This window comes from Bos indicus x Bos taurus, chromosome 8 (genome assembly GCF_003369695.1).
Source record: "Bos indicus x Bos taurus breed Angus x Brahman F1 hybrid chromosome 8, Bos_hybrid_MaternalHap_v2.0, whole genome shotgun sequence".
NCBI lineage: Eukaryota > Metazoa > Chordata > Mammalia > Artiodactyla > Bovidae > Bos > Bos indicus x Bos taurus.
The window spans coordinates 9836669-9852165 of NC_040083.1; the positions used below are offsets into that span (position 1 = coordinate 9836669).

The following is a 15497-nucleotide window of genomic DNA, read 5'->3' on the forward strand; positions in this document are numbered from 1 at the left end:
ATTCATGACATTCCACTCAAGGAGCTAAGGAACCCGATTCAACTGCTCACAAACAAGTAAGAGACAGAAAGATACCTCTGGTGCAGCCATCCCTACCATCCCGGTGAGAGACCCCACCTCCCTGTGGGCAGCACTGTCAATTCGAACAGGCCCTACCTGATCTCAACTGAAACTCTCTTTACATAAAGCATGCTGGGCAGGAGGGTGGCAGTGAAAATCACACTTACTCTCTGCCAGACCCAGAGTAGCTTCCCCCTTGCTTGGTAAGTAATGGAAAAGAGAGAGGGATTTCACCACAGGCCCCAGTAGGTACGCCTGAGACAACCCTACTCTCTACTTGAACACCGAGGGCTCAACAGACTTCACAGCCCACAGACAGACAGCATTTGTGCCCGCTGCTATGATGGCACCCTGAGCAGAAGACACCCACAGACTGCCCAACATTTTCTGAAGTGGCAGGTAGGCTCCTGGGTTGCTTCTTTTAGCTCAAATCATCTTCCCTGAAGGAATGGAACCTGAAAGACTGCCCGGTCATCTTATAGAGATCTACTGTTAACTGTAACAAAATGAACAAAGAGGTCACGTCTGCATCCTCGTCGGAAAACCCACTCTCAGACGGCTCCTAACACTACCACTTCCCACCGCGGAGGGCCACCCTCCCTCTCAGCCCACCGTGACAGCTCTGTGCCCCAGAGGGCGGCAGCTCAACTGCTGCCCAAAACCCTGCCTCTCCTACATACTGAATAGAAAGCAGTCCAAATATTTAGAGAATGGGGTGAAATTTTCCAGCTTGAAGAGTTTCTTCTTTTTTCACAGGAACTAGGGAGAAAGACAAAAAAAAAAAAAATGTGTACTACTAATACGGACAAGCTATTCAGAGCTGCCCCCAGCCTGGAGAGTTTCTGGCCCTTTCTGACTAAGCATGGTATTGCTGCAATGAGTGGCTCAGTAATCAAAGAGAACGATTTATCTCCCACCAGAGTTAAAAGGAAGGACTCATTGTGGCAAGCACTCTGCTGCACTTCAGACACTGTTAACCGTGGCGGCATCAGCTTCTCCACGTCCCTAACAAATTTACAGAAAACTCAGCAAAATGGAAAACACAGGCTGCTTTGCTAATGAGGAGCATCGACCTTTCACAGAACGATTTTTTTTTTTTTTTAATTTTGATGACATTCAAAAAGTTGTAACTAGGAAAGAAAAAAAGTGAAACGTATTTGGGAAGAAGTCTAGAGAGAAATCTCCCTGTCTACAAAGCTTTCTTAATATACAAAATAAATTCTGGGGTCAAAAGTTTGCAGCACCCTACAGTCTTTGAAGAGTCTCTGATTATAAATTCAATTAAATAAAATACAAGAAAAGATTAGCAGCAGTAGGAAGAAAGTAGCGGCATTTGTAAAAAAAAAAAAAGAAAACAAAGATTTGTACAAGAGAAGAAAGGTAGTAACAGTTAAGACACAAGGGAAATTAAGTCATGGGTACAAGGAGGTTTATCAGTGAAGTGAGTCCTTAACATAAGCAGAACATCCATGCTGACTTCCATCTCCTTTGACATGAAGGAATAAATAGGAATCAAATAATTATTGGGCACTTTTCCAGTATATTAAAAAGCAGAGACATTACTTTGCCAACAAAGGTCCATCTAGTCAAAGCTATGGTTTTTCCAGTAGTCATGTATGGATGTGATAGTTGGACTATAAAGAAAGTGGAACGCCAAAGAATTGATGCTCTTGAACTGTGGTGTTGGAGAAGACTCCTGAGAGTCCCTTGGACTGCAAAGAGATCCAACAAGTCCCTCCTAAAGGAAATCGGTCCTGAATATTCATTGGAAGGACTGATGCTAAAGCCGAACCTCCAATACTTTGGCCACCTGATGTGAAGAACTGCCTCAGTGGAAAAGACCCTGATGCTGGGAAGGATTGAAGGCGGGAGGAGAACAGGACGACAGAGGATGAGATGGTTGGGTGGCATCACCGACTCAATGGACATGAGTTTGAGGAAACTCCAGGAGTTGGTGAGCGACAGGGAGGCCTGGTGTGCTGCAGTCCATGGGGTCACAAAAAGTCTGACATGACTGAGCGACTTAACTGACTACTTGTATTATCTCAGTGAAAGAAAAAGTGGCTCAGTCATGTCAGACTCTTTGAGACGTCATGGACTATACAGCCCATGGAATTCTCCAGGCCAGAATGCATGGGTAGCCTTTCCCTTCTCCGGGGGATCTTCCGAACCCAGGGATCGAACCCAGGTCTCCGACACTGCAGGCGGATTCTTTACCAATGAGCTATCAGGGAAGCCCTGTATTATCTTAGATCCCTCTTTAATCCTGAAGTCAAAGGAGTTAATTAACTTATCAAAGATCACAAAATGACTATTTAATCCTAGGTCTCTACTGTGCCAAAACTCATACTTTCCCATTTACCATAATGCTGATTAGAAAATATTTCATGTGAATTAGCTCCTCAATGAAATAAATATTTTAAAAACTGGTCTAGCCTAAACGTTCCCTTTCAAGGCAAATTCTTGCTAAAAACGACTAATTTTCTTAAGCAAGCGTCGAGCAGTGATGGCTTATCAGACTTTGGCCCCTCTTTGCTGCCTTTTCTGGAAAGTACCTGTGCTGCATGGTAAAGTGTTGCCATGTGGCTTGAGATCTGTTCTTAGGCCTCACATGTAAGAGAAATGGGTAATCTCCTTCTAGATGGACAAACTTACAACAGAAGGTGGATAAACAAAGTACTCAGAACTAAAGCTCTATCCTGCATATTTGGCTATTACTTTTCCTGTAGAATACATCATCCTAACCATAACAGAGAAGAGTTTTATGAGAATGAAACTACAGAAAAGGTCCAAGGTCTCCAACTCCCAAAATACCAAACCCTGACACCAGTCTCCCAGAGGAAGACAATCCTGTGAAATGGAACAGGTCTCCTTCCTAAACCCTTTGGGAGATGATTAAAACCACAGCTCCTGGAATCAGGCACACTAAAAGCTCAGCTCCTCCACAAATGCTAATCGTGACCCTGGGCAAAATACTTAACATGTCTAAGCCTCAGTTAAGAAATCATACTAGCCCATAACTGTTACTGTAAGCTCTATAAACTCTAAAATTATGAGTGCTTCGTAAATAAACGTCAGCTTTTCATCATCATTCTCATCGTCAGCCCCTTCGTAAGGACAGAGAAGATGTCTACGAGGTCAATGACAGGGTTTTGTAAACCTTCACAGGGCCAGTATCAGTCTCCCTATGGGAACGTCTTAGGGGCCTTTGGAAGTGAGCAGCAGAGAACTGGCAAGACCTGAAAGAACTCAAACAGAAGCAAGGGTAAGAATCTGAATAGGTTAAAAAAAAACACACACAGCATCTTTACAGGAAAGAGAGCATCAAGAATGAACTAGCCTCTGGCGCGGTAAAGAAACCGCTCGTGGCTCTATCATTACCATGATGGGGACCCCAATGTCAGGCCACACCAGGTCCTCTGACGGCAGCTTGGGAGAATTCCACACCACCACGACCTTGTTCAGGTAAGGGAGGCCGTTCAGCCTCTCTAAGGAGTTCATGAGCACCTCCTCCCGCTCGTAAGTCAACATTACCACCGTGAACTGCTCCCGAGGGACGTTGCCGCCCAGCGCAGCCTGAAACTCCTTGCCGGAGCCCCCGGCCCCGCCACCAATAGGCCGGAATCCGGTCCCTGAGCCCAGGAACTTGGCCTCCGAGGGCAGCACGGGGTCAAAGGGCGTGTGGGGGAAGAGATGGAAAGGCCCCGGGGCGGAGTTCCAGCTGCGGTAGAGGTCGGTGACGGTGAGGGTGAAGTTGCGGAGGTACTTGGGCGAGGCGTAGGGCGGCTCGGTCTCCACCGGGCCCAGGTCCAGGTCCCCGGTGTCCGCCATGTTGGGGTCGGTGCCGGCCGCCTTGCCCGAGCGGTGCGGGATCTCGGCCGCGGCCTCCTCCCGGATGGGAGCCGCTGGGATCTGGATGCGCGTCCGGATCACGGCCAGCACGGTGCTGAAGATACTGTCCGTGGTGGAGAAGTAGGTCTCCCAGAGGAAGCGGCCCTGGCGCCGCATGGCCAGCAGGTCGCTGTCCGAGAGGCTCCGCAGCAGGAAGTGGACCTCAGTGACCCGCGGCTTGGGCACCACCAGCGCCGCCTCGCTCCACTGCAGCACATCCTGGTAGGGGAGCTGCACGTGCTCCCCCAGCACCACCGGGACAGCCCCAACCTCCAGGGCCTCGAAGAGCCGGGTAGCACACCCTGAGGACACAAGCAGGCGCGGGTCCCCCGGCGTGATGATGAGGGCAAAGGTGGAGAGCTTCAGGAGCTCCAGGCGGTCCTCCCGCTCGCCGCACAGCGCCCACTCAGTCGGCAGGCTGGCTCTCGGCTGGCTCTTACAGGTGAATTCCACCAGGACCTGATCGAGCTTGCTGTCTTGGACGGCCTTGAGGGTGGCGATGATCCGATCGTCGTAGTCGGCCGGGGGGTCCCCCTCCATCTCCTCCTCAAAGGAGCGGGCCTCCTGAAGGCTGGATCTCAGCGACTCTATCTTCTCGCCCTGGAAGGTGAAGAGGTATTTCCGCTTCACCGGCACCTGTGGTGGGATTTCCATGAAGTTGGGCTCCGACATGGCGTGGACTAGGGGCGACACCACCAAGTCAAAGCCAGGCCGGTACTGGGCCGCATAGAAGGTGGACTGGGCCACCATGGCCCGGCCGGTGCTGACGTTGTACAGTAAGTTCTGGGTGTCCGACTTCCGAGACAGGCTGATGATGACGTGGTTGTGGCCGTCCGTCCGCCAGTGCGGGAGGGACAACAGCTGCTTCTCCAGGTCGGCGGGCCGCAGCACGGCGGGCTCCTGCATCTCCCCTACTAGGATCACATAAAGGCAGGCTATGTCTGCATTGTCGGTGACATAAACGTTGGCTCGGGCCGTGGCCTGGAAAGCCTGCTTGACCAAGGGATCCAGGTAGCTGCCAAAGGCGAACTGGTCACTGTCATAAACATAGACGGGGAAACCAGAGGTCAGAGGGCACCGGGAATAATCGAAGCAATTGTGCAGCCGGCAGCCCCGCTGGGCCTTGGGGGGCGGGAGGCCGGCATCGTCCTTCTCCGGGAGCAGGCGGATAGGCAGGGAGAGCTTGGGCTGGTTCTGCGCCATCAGCTCCTTGTAGGAATGCTCTGTCTGGCTGATGACGTTCTTGAGCTGAAGCAGGTCCTGCTTGGCATTCTCGATGCTCTTCTTGCAGGCCTCAATCTTCAGGTTCAGCTTGGCGATTTCACTGTTCAGCTCCTGCCGCTTGGCTTCCAGCTGCAGGAGCTCCTCGCTCACGGACTCGCGGATGCGGCACAGGTCCAACACGTGCTTCACCTCGCAGAGTTCGCTGCCGGCCCGCGGGCCGAAGATGCGCTTGCCCGCCTCGTCTGCCTCGTCGAGGGTGGTGAGATAATAGTGAGCGATGAGAGGAAAGAACACAAGGATGATGAACAGCGTGAAGCTGAGCCACGTGAGCCGAATGCGGTTGGACCAGCGCAGCATGCAGGTTTGACCTCCGTTCCCCGCGCCCCCATTCCGCAACATGGTATAGCCCGTCATGAGTCCCTCTGCGGCTCTTGCCTCCGCTGGTCACGTTGGCTCACTCGCCATAACCACGGGTTTCTAGTGGGCCAGGCTCAGCCTCTTCTCACTCAACACGCTTTCCCAAGAGTTAGTGTGCTCCCTGGACAAGGCACCAAGTAGAATGGAAATTTCATCTTCCTCAGCTGTGACTGAAATGGTCTCTGACCCTACTCCAGCAGATTCTGAGTTCTAGCTGTAGGCCAAAGAACATGTCCTTAATCTCTATCAAAAGCCAGAGGGTACCACATGGTTGTTGAGGTGGGAGGGCGAAGGTCCCTGATGGTGGAGCCAGGGAAAAGCACCCCGGAATCAGACAGACCTCCTCAACCGCCATAGCTCTTGTTCCTTGGTTTCGCTGACCAACACATATGCATAGTTACTTTTCACAGTTATAAGGTAGCTGGTTAGAACAGAAATAAATGCCAGCCTCTTAAGTGTCACTGCCAATATTCAGGCCTGCAAAAGAAAGAGAAGTGTGTCAGTCTTGATGACCTTATGCTCAACAATCTTGCTTCCCCACTTCTGAAACTTTTTGGAAAATGCCTAAATCTTGTAAGACGGAACAATGGATTGGATCACTGGTGTGTGCCTCGAAGAATATTTTAAATCCAATACAGGTTTTATTTTTTGGCATGGATATTGTACTTGGAGTTATTAATAGTAAGAGATGGATTAGGTAAGTGTCCAAAAGCAGTTTCAGACACACCCACTTTCTTCCAATTAGAGCCGTATAAAATGATTAGCAGCTACATTCAACAAAGGGCAAAAATGTTCATAACAATTTGTTATTTGAGACTTAGGCATCGTGGTGAGACAGAGAAACACCCTCCTATCTATGTTCATTACTGACAGGAAAATTGCCTCTTTAAGTATTGGGGAAAAGCCAAAAAAAAAAAAAAAAACAACACCTCTGTGAGGAGCTCCATTTATTATATTCAAAGTGGTGGAAAAGAGCTGAAGAGAACTCTCTGGATCTTCACCAGCAGTGGGTGCAGTAATCCAGAGACAAAAATGTATTTCCCAGCTTGCTTCTCATTTATCTTCTATATAAATAGTAACTTGGTCTTTCAGAAAGAACACTGTACTTAGAAATGGGGATATTATTTCTTATCTTTTACAGAGATTTGCTGTGAGACTTTAGGCCTCAGGTTTCTAATCTCCCAAAACAAAGATAAATGTGTGGAGATAACAATACATTGTGTTGCTATGAAAATAAAGGAGGATACTTTAGGTTAATAAATCTTGAACCAGCATTCCCAGTCCTTTTCTCTTACCAAACTTTACTATCACAAGTTATAAAACTTTTGCACTTGCTTTCTCCTCAATTTCAGTACATCTAGAAGTAAAAAAAAAAAAGGGCTTCTTTTGTGTCTCAGATGGTAAAGCGTCTGCCTGCAATGCAGGAGACCTGGGTTTGATCCCTGGGTCAGGAAGATCCCCCTGGAGAAGGAAATGGCAACCCACTCCAGCATTCTTGCCTGGAAAATCCTATGGTCAGAGTAACCTGATAGGTTACAGTCCATAGGGTCACAAAGAGTCGGACACAACTAAGAGACTTCACTTCATGCCAAAAATACCTCCAACTTCCTTCATTCATTTCCTCCAAAGAGTATTCATCATACTCCTTCATGTCTAAGACATGCTAAGTATAACCGTGGGAGAAGCTAGGATGTAAAATAATCTTTGACCTCAGGGAACTACTTTTAGCCTAAAAAACACACAGACAAACAGCAAGGAAACTACCCCAAGACAGTGTAAAATGAGAGGTAATTTATGGCCAGCATTTGGCTCAGACGGTAAAAGCATCTGCCTGCAGTGCCGGAGACCCGGGTTCCATTCCTGGGTCGGGAAGATCCCCTGGAGAAGGAAATGGCAATCCACTCCAGCGCTCTTGCCTGGAAAATCCCATGGACGGAAGAGCCTGGTAGGCTACAGTCCATGGGGTCGCAAAGAGTTGGACACGACTGAGGGACTTCACTTTCACTTTATGGATGCTCAGTCAGTCTCTCTAGCTTCCACCTTTGCTAACCATGTGTAACTATTAAATGTTTGATAGAGTCATCTCTCCTTTTAGATAAAAATAGAAAGTGATGACAATGTTACTAAGAGGTTTGAGTAAGCAGACCATGAGATAAGGACAACAAAACCCAAATAGTAATCAATCATGGAAAAAAACCTAAACTTGGGTAATTTAGTTTAGCAGCTTACCAAATATCCATGTAGGTCAATATTAAAGCATTATCCTTTTAATTCAAATGTTAAAAATATCCTTTTTTGTTTTCAAAATAAAAAAATGTGCTCTGCATTTATGAGCAAATCCTAACAAAGAAAGGATGGGGTGGAGGAAAACAAGTGGCAAAATCCGGGCGACTCGGCCGCTCCACCCCCTCTCACCCTGTGGCTCAGGCCCCTCCTCTCTGGCTCACGCAGCACTGCGCTTCGGTGCGTCATCTCCTGAAACAGTCACCTCCGGGGCTTCTCTCCTGATTGAAGACAGAGAAGCGACAAGCTATTAGGGAAATACTCAATACTGAAGAATTTATTAACTGTCCACTGTGAAAAGGCTTCTCATGTATACAAGGCAATCACAGAATTTATTGTTCAAATGGAGACAGTATTTTAAGTGAAAAGCGGTCCTATCAATAAATACACTTGGACAATAAGCATAATTTGGCACTCTCAAAGGCAAACCATCCAGCTATATGGTTACCTGTTTATGTGCTCCAAGAGGGAATAAACCAAAGCACTAAAATGTAGAAAAGTCCTTACCTTTTAGAAGTATATACTGAGATATTTACCGACGATTTATCTGGAATTTGCTTAAAAATAAATAGGACAAGCGTGGTGGTAAGAACTCTGGGGTATCAGTGAAACAAGATGAGTCATGACCAGACTGCTGTTGACACTGAATGATGGGGAGAAACTCAGGCCTGCTTTTACATGTGTTTAACATTTTTCATATTAAAAACTCAAAAACAAACTATACAGAGTCTAAACAAGATGTCTTTAAAAAGTCACCTGGAGACTGACTACACAATCTCATATTGCTAGCACCACCAACTTACAGTGAACAGAACTGGAAAAAGAAACAAGTGCCCTGATGGAAACCAGTAATTCAACATTGACTCTAAAATTTCTATCCCCATCAAGTTCCATCTTTTACTGGAATTAGGCAAAAGTGTCATCAGTGCTCTGAAGCATGAACTTTCTTTCCCAAACAGCTAAATCCATCATTTCAAGCACAAAAGAAAAACAAAAACACTTAGAATCTCTTCTGCCATTCTCTGGAGCATGATAATGAAGGTACTAGGATCTAGAAATAAGTCACATGAAACACTGATAAGGAGCAGTCTCCTTATCCATGTAACTCCACATGCAATACACGCGCCTCACTGATTCTGTCATCTGCCACTGCACTGAACGCCCAACTTGTCAGCCTGCGCCCTACGATGCCTTCTACACGCAGCAACCAGAAGCATCATTTTAAACTTTGAGTTCAACCATGGCTCTCCGTCCCTTAAAAACGTTCAGCGCTCTCCCACTGCACTGCCAGGTCCTTCATAACTAGCTCCTGAAAGTCGCTCAGTCGTGTCCGACTCTTTGCAAACCCATGGACTATACAGTCCATGGAATTCTCCAGGCCAGAACACTGGAATGGGTAGCCTTTCCCTTCTCCAGGGGATCTTCCCAACCCAGGGATCAAAGCCAGGTCTCCCACATTGCAGGCTGATTCTTTACCAGCTGAGCCACAAGGGAAGCCCTAGCTCGTGACCACCAAGCTACTCTCTCTCCCACAGGACATCCCTGCCGCACGTGCTTGCTTAGCTTCAGCTGCACTGGCCACCTTTCAATTCCTCAACTGCCCAAGCTCTCAACTGCTTCAGAGGCCTTCTACCTGCTGATCTTTCCATCTCAAATGCTCTTCCCCAGGCTCCCCTCTGGCTGACTCCTCACCCTTCAGATTTTCACTTCTTGATATTCCCGTTTCAAGCAGCCTTTCTTAGCCCCTGACACTTTCTGGCACTGACCTACTGATCTCCTTCATAATATCTCTTTCCTGACTTTTTATTACCTATCTTTCCCAACAAAACCTCACTGTTGGGGGTAGGAACCTTGTCTGCCTGGACCACTGCCGTATCACCAGGTCTCAGCACAGTGCCAGGCACATGGTTAGCTTCTCTGTAAACATCTGTTAAATAAATGAATTATATCACCAATTACTTCCCATTCTACAAATTCTCAACTTTCCCTTGGTTGCCCGTGACACTGCACTCTCTGGTATTCCACCTGTCTCCCTGACTCGTCCCTTTCTGCTTTGCTGGCACCCACTGGCGCTCCTACCTCATACAAAAAGTGCTCCCCAAGGCTTCTGACATAATCTGATAATGAATCCATCCATTCAGATGGCTTCAACCCCCAAAGCTACTACTCCCACCCTAGCCTTTCTGCTCTGCACTAGCAGACCAGCATTTCCAGCTCCCAAAGGAGGTGACAAGAGAATGAGATGGTTGGATGACATCACTGACTCAATGGACATGAATCTGAGCAAACTCTGGGAGATAGTGAAGGACAGGGAAGTCTGACGTGCTGCAGTTCAAGGGGTCGCAAAGAGTCAGACACAATTTAGCGGCTACCTCCTCTAGGACACAGCATAGCCACTTAGTGATTCCAAATATTCCCTCTTTCCAAAAACTTTAAAATCTGCCCAAGATACTACATTCTTCCCCTTTTACAAACTAGAAACAATGTGATATACAGGAAAGAGTACAGACCTCCTGGCCAGACCTGGATCAAATCACAGCTTAGCAAGCTCTTAGATGGTCACTTAACCATGATGAGCTGCAGTTTTTTCATAAGTAAAAAACTCATGTTCAGGATTGTTATAAAAATTAGATAGTAAGAATCACCCTGCACAGAACCTCAATTTTGTAGTCTATTATTGGCTACAAGTCCTGGAGTTATTTTTAGATCTGCCAAACTATATCCATTCTTTTTTATAATAATTATAGTAACAATATATTTATAATAATAATTTACAATGTGTGCATTTATCCCTTCCTTTTATTCTACTGTCTTCACCCTAATACTGGACCATAACAAACCATTATGCCTAATCTCAATTCCCCATCAATTTATCCTGTGCATTACTCTGAATCAGAGTAACGATTCAGTTACTCTGCAATACTCAGTATTCTTTTCATCTAATAAAGCTTTAGCTTGAATAATTTCAACTGATCTGATTTTGAGTTTACCACATCTTTCTTCTGCTGTATCTAGTTAAAGGTTAATTCCACCCAATAAATTCTTAATTTCAGGCATTATACATTTCAGTTCTGGAATGTCCATTAAGTCCCTTGTTAGAGATTCCATTTCTCTATTGAAATTCTTGCATCTCTTATTCTATTTTCTTTAGCATATTTATAAGAGTAAAATTCCTTACCTAATTTTACTGTCTGGCACACCTGTAGACTTTATTCTACTATTTTTCTCTTGATTGTACATCCTGTTTACCTGTTTCTTTGCAATCTTAAGATTTTTTTTACTGTGTTCTAGACATTGTTTAAAAGTACTATAAATACAGTAGTAAATACAATTTTCCCAAGAGATGGCATATTTTCTGTCAGTTAGAAGGAATATAATTAGAGATTCTCATTATCCCTAGAAATACTTTTTGCCTTAAAGTTTACTCTGGCTGATATTAGTATCAGTCACTCAGCTTTTGTAAAAAAAATTTCATTGTTGTGATAAAACATATACAACATAAAACTGCCATCTTAATTATTTTTAAAGAGTATAGCTTGTAGCATTAATTACAGTCAAAATGTTGTACAACCATCATTACCATTTCCAAAAGTTTTCCATCACCTCAAGCAGAACTCTGTAACCAGGAGGCGGTAACTCACCTCCCTGTTCCCCGTTCAGTTCAGTTCAGTCACTCCATCCTGACTCTTTGTGACCCTACAGACTGTAGCACACCAGGTCTCCCTGTCCCTCACCAACTCTTGGAGTTTACTCAAACTCATGTCCATTGAGTCGGTGATGCCATCCAACCATCTCATCCTCTGTTGTCCCCTTCTCCTCCTGCCCCCAGTCCGTCCCAGCATGAGGGTCTTTTCCAATGAGGCAGTTCTTCACATCAGGTGGCCAAAGTATTAGAGTTTCAGATACAACATCAGTCCTTCCAATGAACACTCAGGACTGATCTCCCTTAGGATGGACTGGTTGGATCTCCTTGCACTCCAAGGGACTCTCAAGAGTCTTCTCCAACACCACAGTTCAAAAGCATCAATTCTTCGGCGCTCAGCTTTCTTTATAGTCCAACTCTCACATCCATATATGACCACTGGAAAAACCATAGTTTTGACTAGATGGACCTTTGTTGGCAAAGTAATGTCTCTGCTTTTTAATATGCTATCTAGGTTGGTCATAACTTTTCTTCCAAGGAGCAAGCGTCTTTTGATTTCATGGCTGCAGTCACCATCTGCAGTGATTTTGGAGCCCCCCAAAATAAAGTCTGTCACTGTTTTCACTGCCTCCCCATCTATTTGCCATGAAGTGATGGGACCAGATGCCATGATCGTAGTTTTCTGAATGTTGAGTTTTAAGCCAACTTTTTCACTCTCCTCTTTCACTTTTATCAAGAGGCTCTTGATAGTTTTTCTTCACTTTCTGCCGTAACTGTGGTGTCATCTGCATATCTGAGGTTACTGATATTTCTCCCAGCAATCTTGATTCCAGCTTGTGCTTCTTCCAGTCCAGCGTTTCTCATGATGTACTCTGCATATAAGTTAAATAAGCAGGGTGACAATATACAGCCTTGACATACTCCTTTTCCTATTTGGAACCAGTCTGTTGTTCCATGTCCAGTTCTAACTGTTGCTTCCTGACCTGCATACAGATTTCTTAGGAGGCAGGTCAGGTGGTCTGGTATTCCCATCTCTTTCAGAATTTTCCACAGTTATTGTGATCCACACAGTCAAGGGCTTTGGCATAGTCAATAAAGCAGAAATAGATGCTTTTCTGGAACTCTCTTGCTTTTTCCACGACCCAGCGGATGTTGGCAATTTGATCTCTGGTTCCTCTACCTTTTCTAAAATCAGCTTGAACATCAGGAAGTTCACGGTTCACATATTGCTGAAGCCTGGCTTGGAGAATTTTAAGCATCACTTTACTAGCGTGTGAGATGAGTGCAATTGTGTGGTAGTTTTAGCATCCTTTGGCATTGCCTTTCTTTGGGATTGGAAGGAAAACTGACTTTTTCCAGTCCTGTGGCCACTGCTGAGTTTTCCAAATTTGCTGGCATATTGAGTACAGCACTTTCACAGCATCATCTTTTAGGATTTGAAATAGCTCAACTGGAATTCCATCACCCCCACTAGCTTTGTTCGTAGTGATGCTTCCTAAGGCCCATTTGACTTCGCATTTCAGAATGTCTGGCTTTAGGTAAGTGATCACACCACCATGATTAACTGAGTTGTGAAGTTCTTTTTTGTATAGTTCTGTGTATTCTTGCCACACCTTCTTAATATCTTCTGCTTCTGTTAGATCCAGACCATTTCTGTCCTTTATTGTGCCCATCTTTGCATAAAATGTTCCCCTGGTATCTCTAATTTTCTTGAAGAGATCTCTAGTCTTTCCCATTCTATTGTTTTCCTCTATTTCTTTGCTTTGATCACTGAGGAAGGCTTTCTTATCTCTCCTTGCTATTCTTGGGAACTCTGCATTCAAATGGCTATATCTTTCCTTTTCTCCTTTGCTTTTTGCTTCCCTTCTTTTCACAGCTATTTGTAAGGCCTCCTCAAACAACCATTTTGCCTTTTTGCATTTCTTTTTCTTGGGGATGATCTTGATCATGCCTCCTATACAATGTCATGAACCTCCGTCCATAGTTCTTCAGGCACTCTATCAGATCTAATCCCTTGAATCTATTTGTCACTTCCACTATATAAGCATAAGGGATTTGATTCAGGTCATACCTGCGTGGTCTACTGGTTTTCCCCCCCTTTCTTCAATTTAAGTCTGAATTTGGCAATAAGGAGTTCATGATCTGAGCCACAGTCAGCTCCCAGTCTTGTTTTTGCTGACTGTATAGAGCTTCTCCATCTTTGGCTGCAAAGAATATAATCAATCCCAGCCCCTGGTAATCTCTACTGTCTCTACGAACTTGCCTTTTCTAAATATTCATAAGGAATACCATACAATATCTGTCCTTATGGAACTCACTTATTTCACTTAGCATGTTTCAATGTTCATCTGTGTTGCAGCACAGAACTTCATCCTTCTTTTTGACTGAATAATATTCCATGGTAGGCACATCCCGCCACTTTGTTTATCCACTGAACTCTCGATGGATATTTGGGCACTGCCTGCCACTTGGTCGGACAGTCAGCTCTCAGCTAATATTTGCCTAGCTTAACTTTTTCCATTCTTTTCCCAGCAAACTTTCCTTGTCTTTCCTTATATTTAGGTGCCCCTTAGAAACACTTGAGAACAAGATTTCATTCTTTTAATAGAACTCTAATTTAACAACCTTTGACTTTAAACTAGTGTTTGATCTACTTACACTTTTGTGATACATTAAGATTTACTAACAGTCTTTTTTGAAGAGGGGTTACTTATCACTTTTGTCTATTTCCCATCTCTTTCCTGACTTTTAGTTGATAAGTTTGTTATGTTTTTTAAACCCTCTACCACATTACTTTGCCAACAAAGGTCCGTCTAGTCAAGGCTATGGTTTTTCCAGTAGTCATGTACGGCTGTGAGAGTTGGACTATGAAGAAAGCTGAGCACCGAAGAATTGATGCTTTTGAACTGTGGTGTTGGGAGAAGACTCCTGAGAGTCCCTTGGACTGCAAGGAGATCCAACCAGTCCATTCTGAAGGAGATCAGTCCTGGGTGTTCTTTGGAAGGACTGATGCTAAAGCTGAAACTCCAATACTTTGGCCACCTCATGCGAAGAGTTGACTCATTGGAAAAGACTCTGATGCTGGGAGAGATTGGGGGCAGGAGGAGAAGGGGATGACAGAGGATGAGATGGCTGGATGGCATCACCAATAGATGGACGTGAGTCTGAGTGAACTCCAGGAGTTGTGATGGACAGGGAGGCCTGGCGTGCTGCAATTCATGGGGTCACAAAGAGTCGGACGCGACTGAACTAAACTGAACCAGTCTGGAAGTTATATATTCAATTTATGACATTAATTGAAAGTTTAACATTATCTCTAGTATTCTGTCCCTCTTCTCAATTAATAAAAGATCTTTACCTATGACTGGAGCTTCCCTGGTGGCTCAGAGGTAAAGAATCCATCTGCCAAGCAGGACGCATTGAGTTCGATCTCTAGGTCGGGAAGATCCCCTGGAGAAGGAAATGGCAACCCACTCCAGTATTCTTGCCTGGGAAATCCCATGGACAAGGGAGTCTGACGGGCTATAGTCCATGGGGTCGCAAAGAGTCGGACACGACTTAGCGACTAAACAACTTTACCTATGATGACCTCTCTTGACTTTTACATCAATACTGACTGATATTTTAGCTCCACCATGTTTCTACCCACTCAACATTAGCCTTACTATCATAAATGCAATTCGTACTTATTTAGATTGACCCACATAGTTACCAAGCTCCTTACTCAGAGCTCTACTCCTTTCTACATTTCATTCCTTCCCTCTGATTATTTCTTTTTTCCTAAAGTAGTTCCTCCAGTCAGAGTCTGTTGGTGGTAAATTTTATGTGAAACACTTTATTTCACCCTAAATCCTAAATAATGATCCAACTGCATGCACCAGTCTAGAGTAATAATTCCTTTCCACCAACGGAAGAATCCTCTGGATTCTATTACTGTTGCTGAGAAGTGAGATGTCGGTCTAACTATTGTACCTTGTGG

The 15497-nt window shown here is 45.1% G+C and overlaps 1 protein-coding gene across 3 annotated transcripts in view; it reads right to left on the reverse strand.

Annotated features, from left to right (window-relative positions):
* Positions 1-15497, reverse strand: part of EXTL3 (exostosin like glycosyltransferase 3) — a 131821-nt gene that overhangs the window by 34070 nt on the left and 82254 nt on the right. For all 3 annotated transcript variants that reach the window (XM_027549027.1, XM_027549026.1, XM_027549028.1), the window contains exons 2-3: positions 8008-8096; positions 3442-6069 (exon numbers count right to left, since the gene is read on the reverse strand). In XM_027549027.1, the coding sequence (XP_027404828.1) occupies positions 3442-5589 (2148 nt within the window). In that variant the 5' untranslated portion in view covers positions 5590-6069; positions 8008-8096. The remainder of the gene's footprint in view (positions 1-3441; positions 6070-8007; positions 8097-15497) is intronic.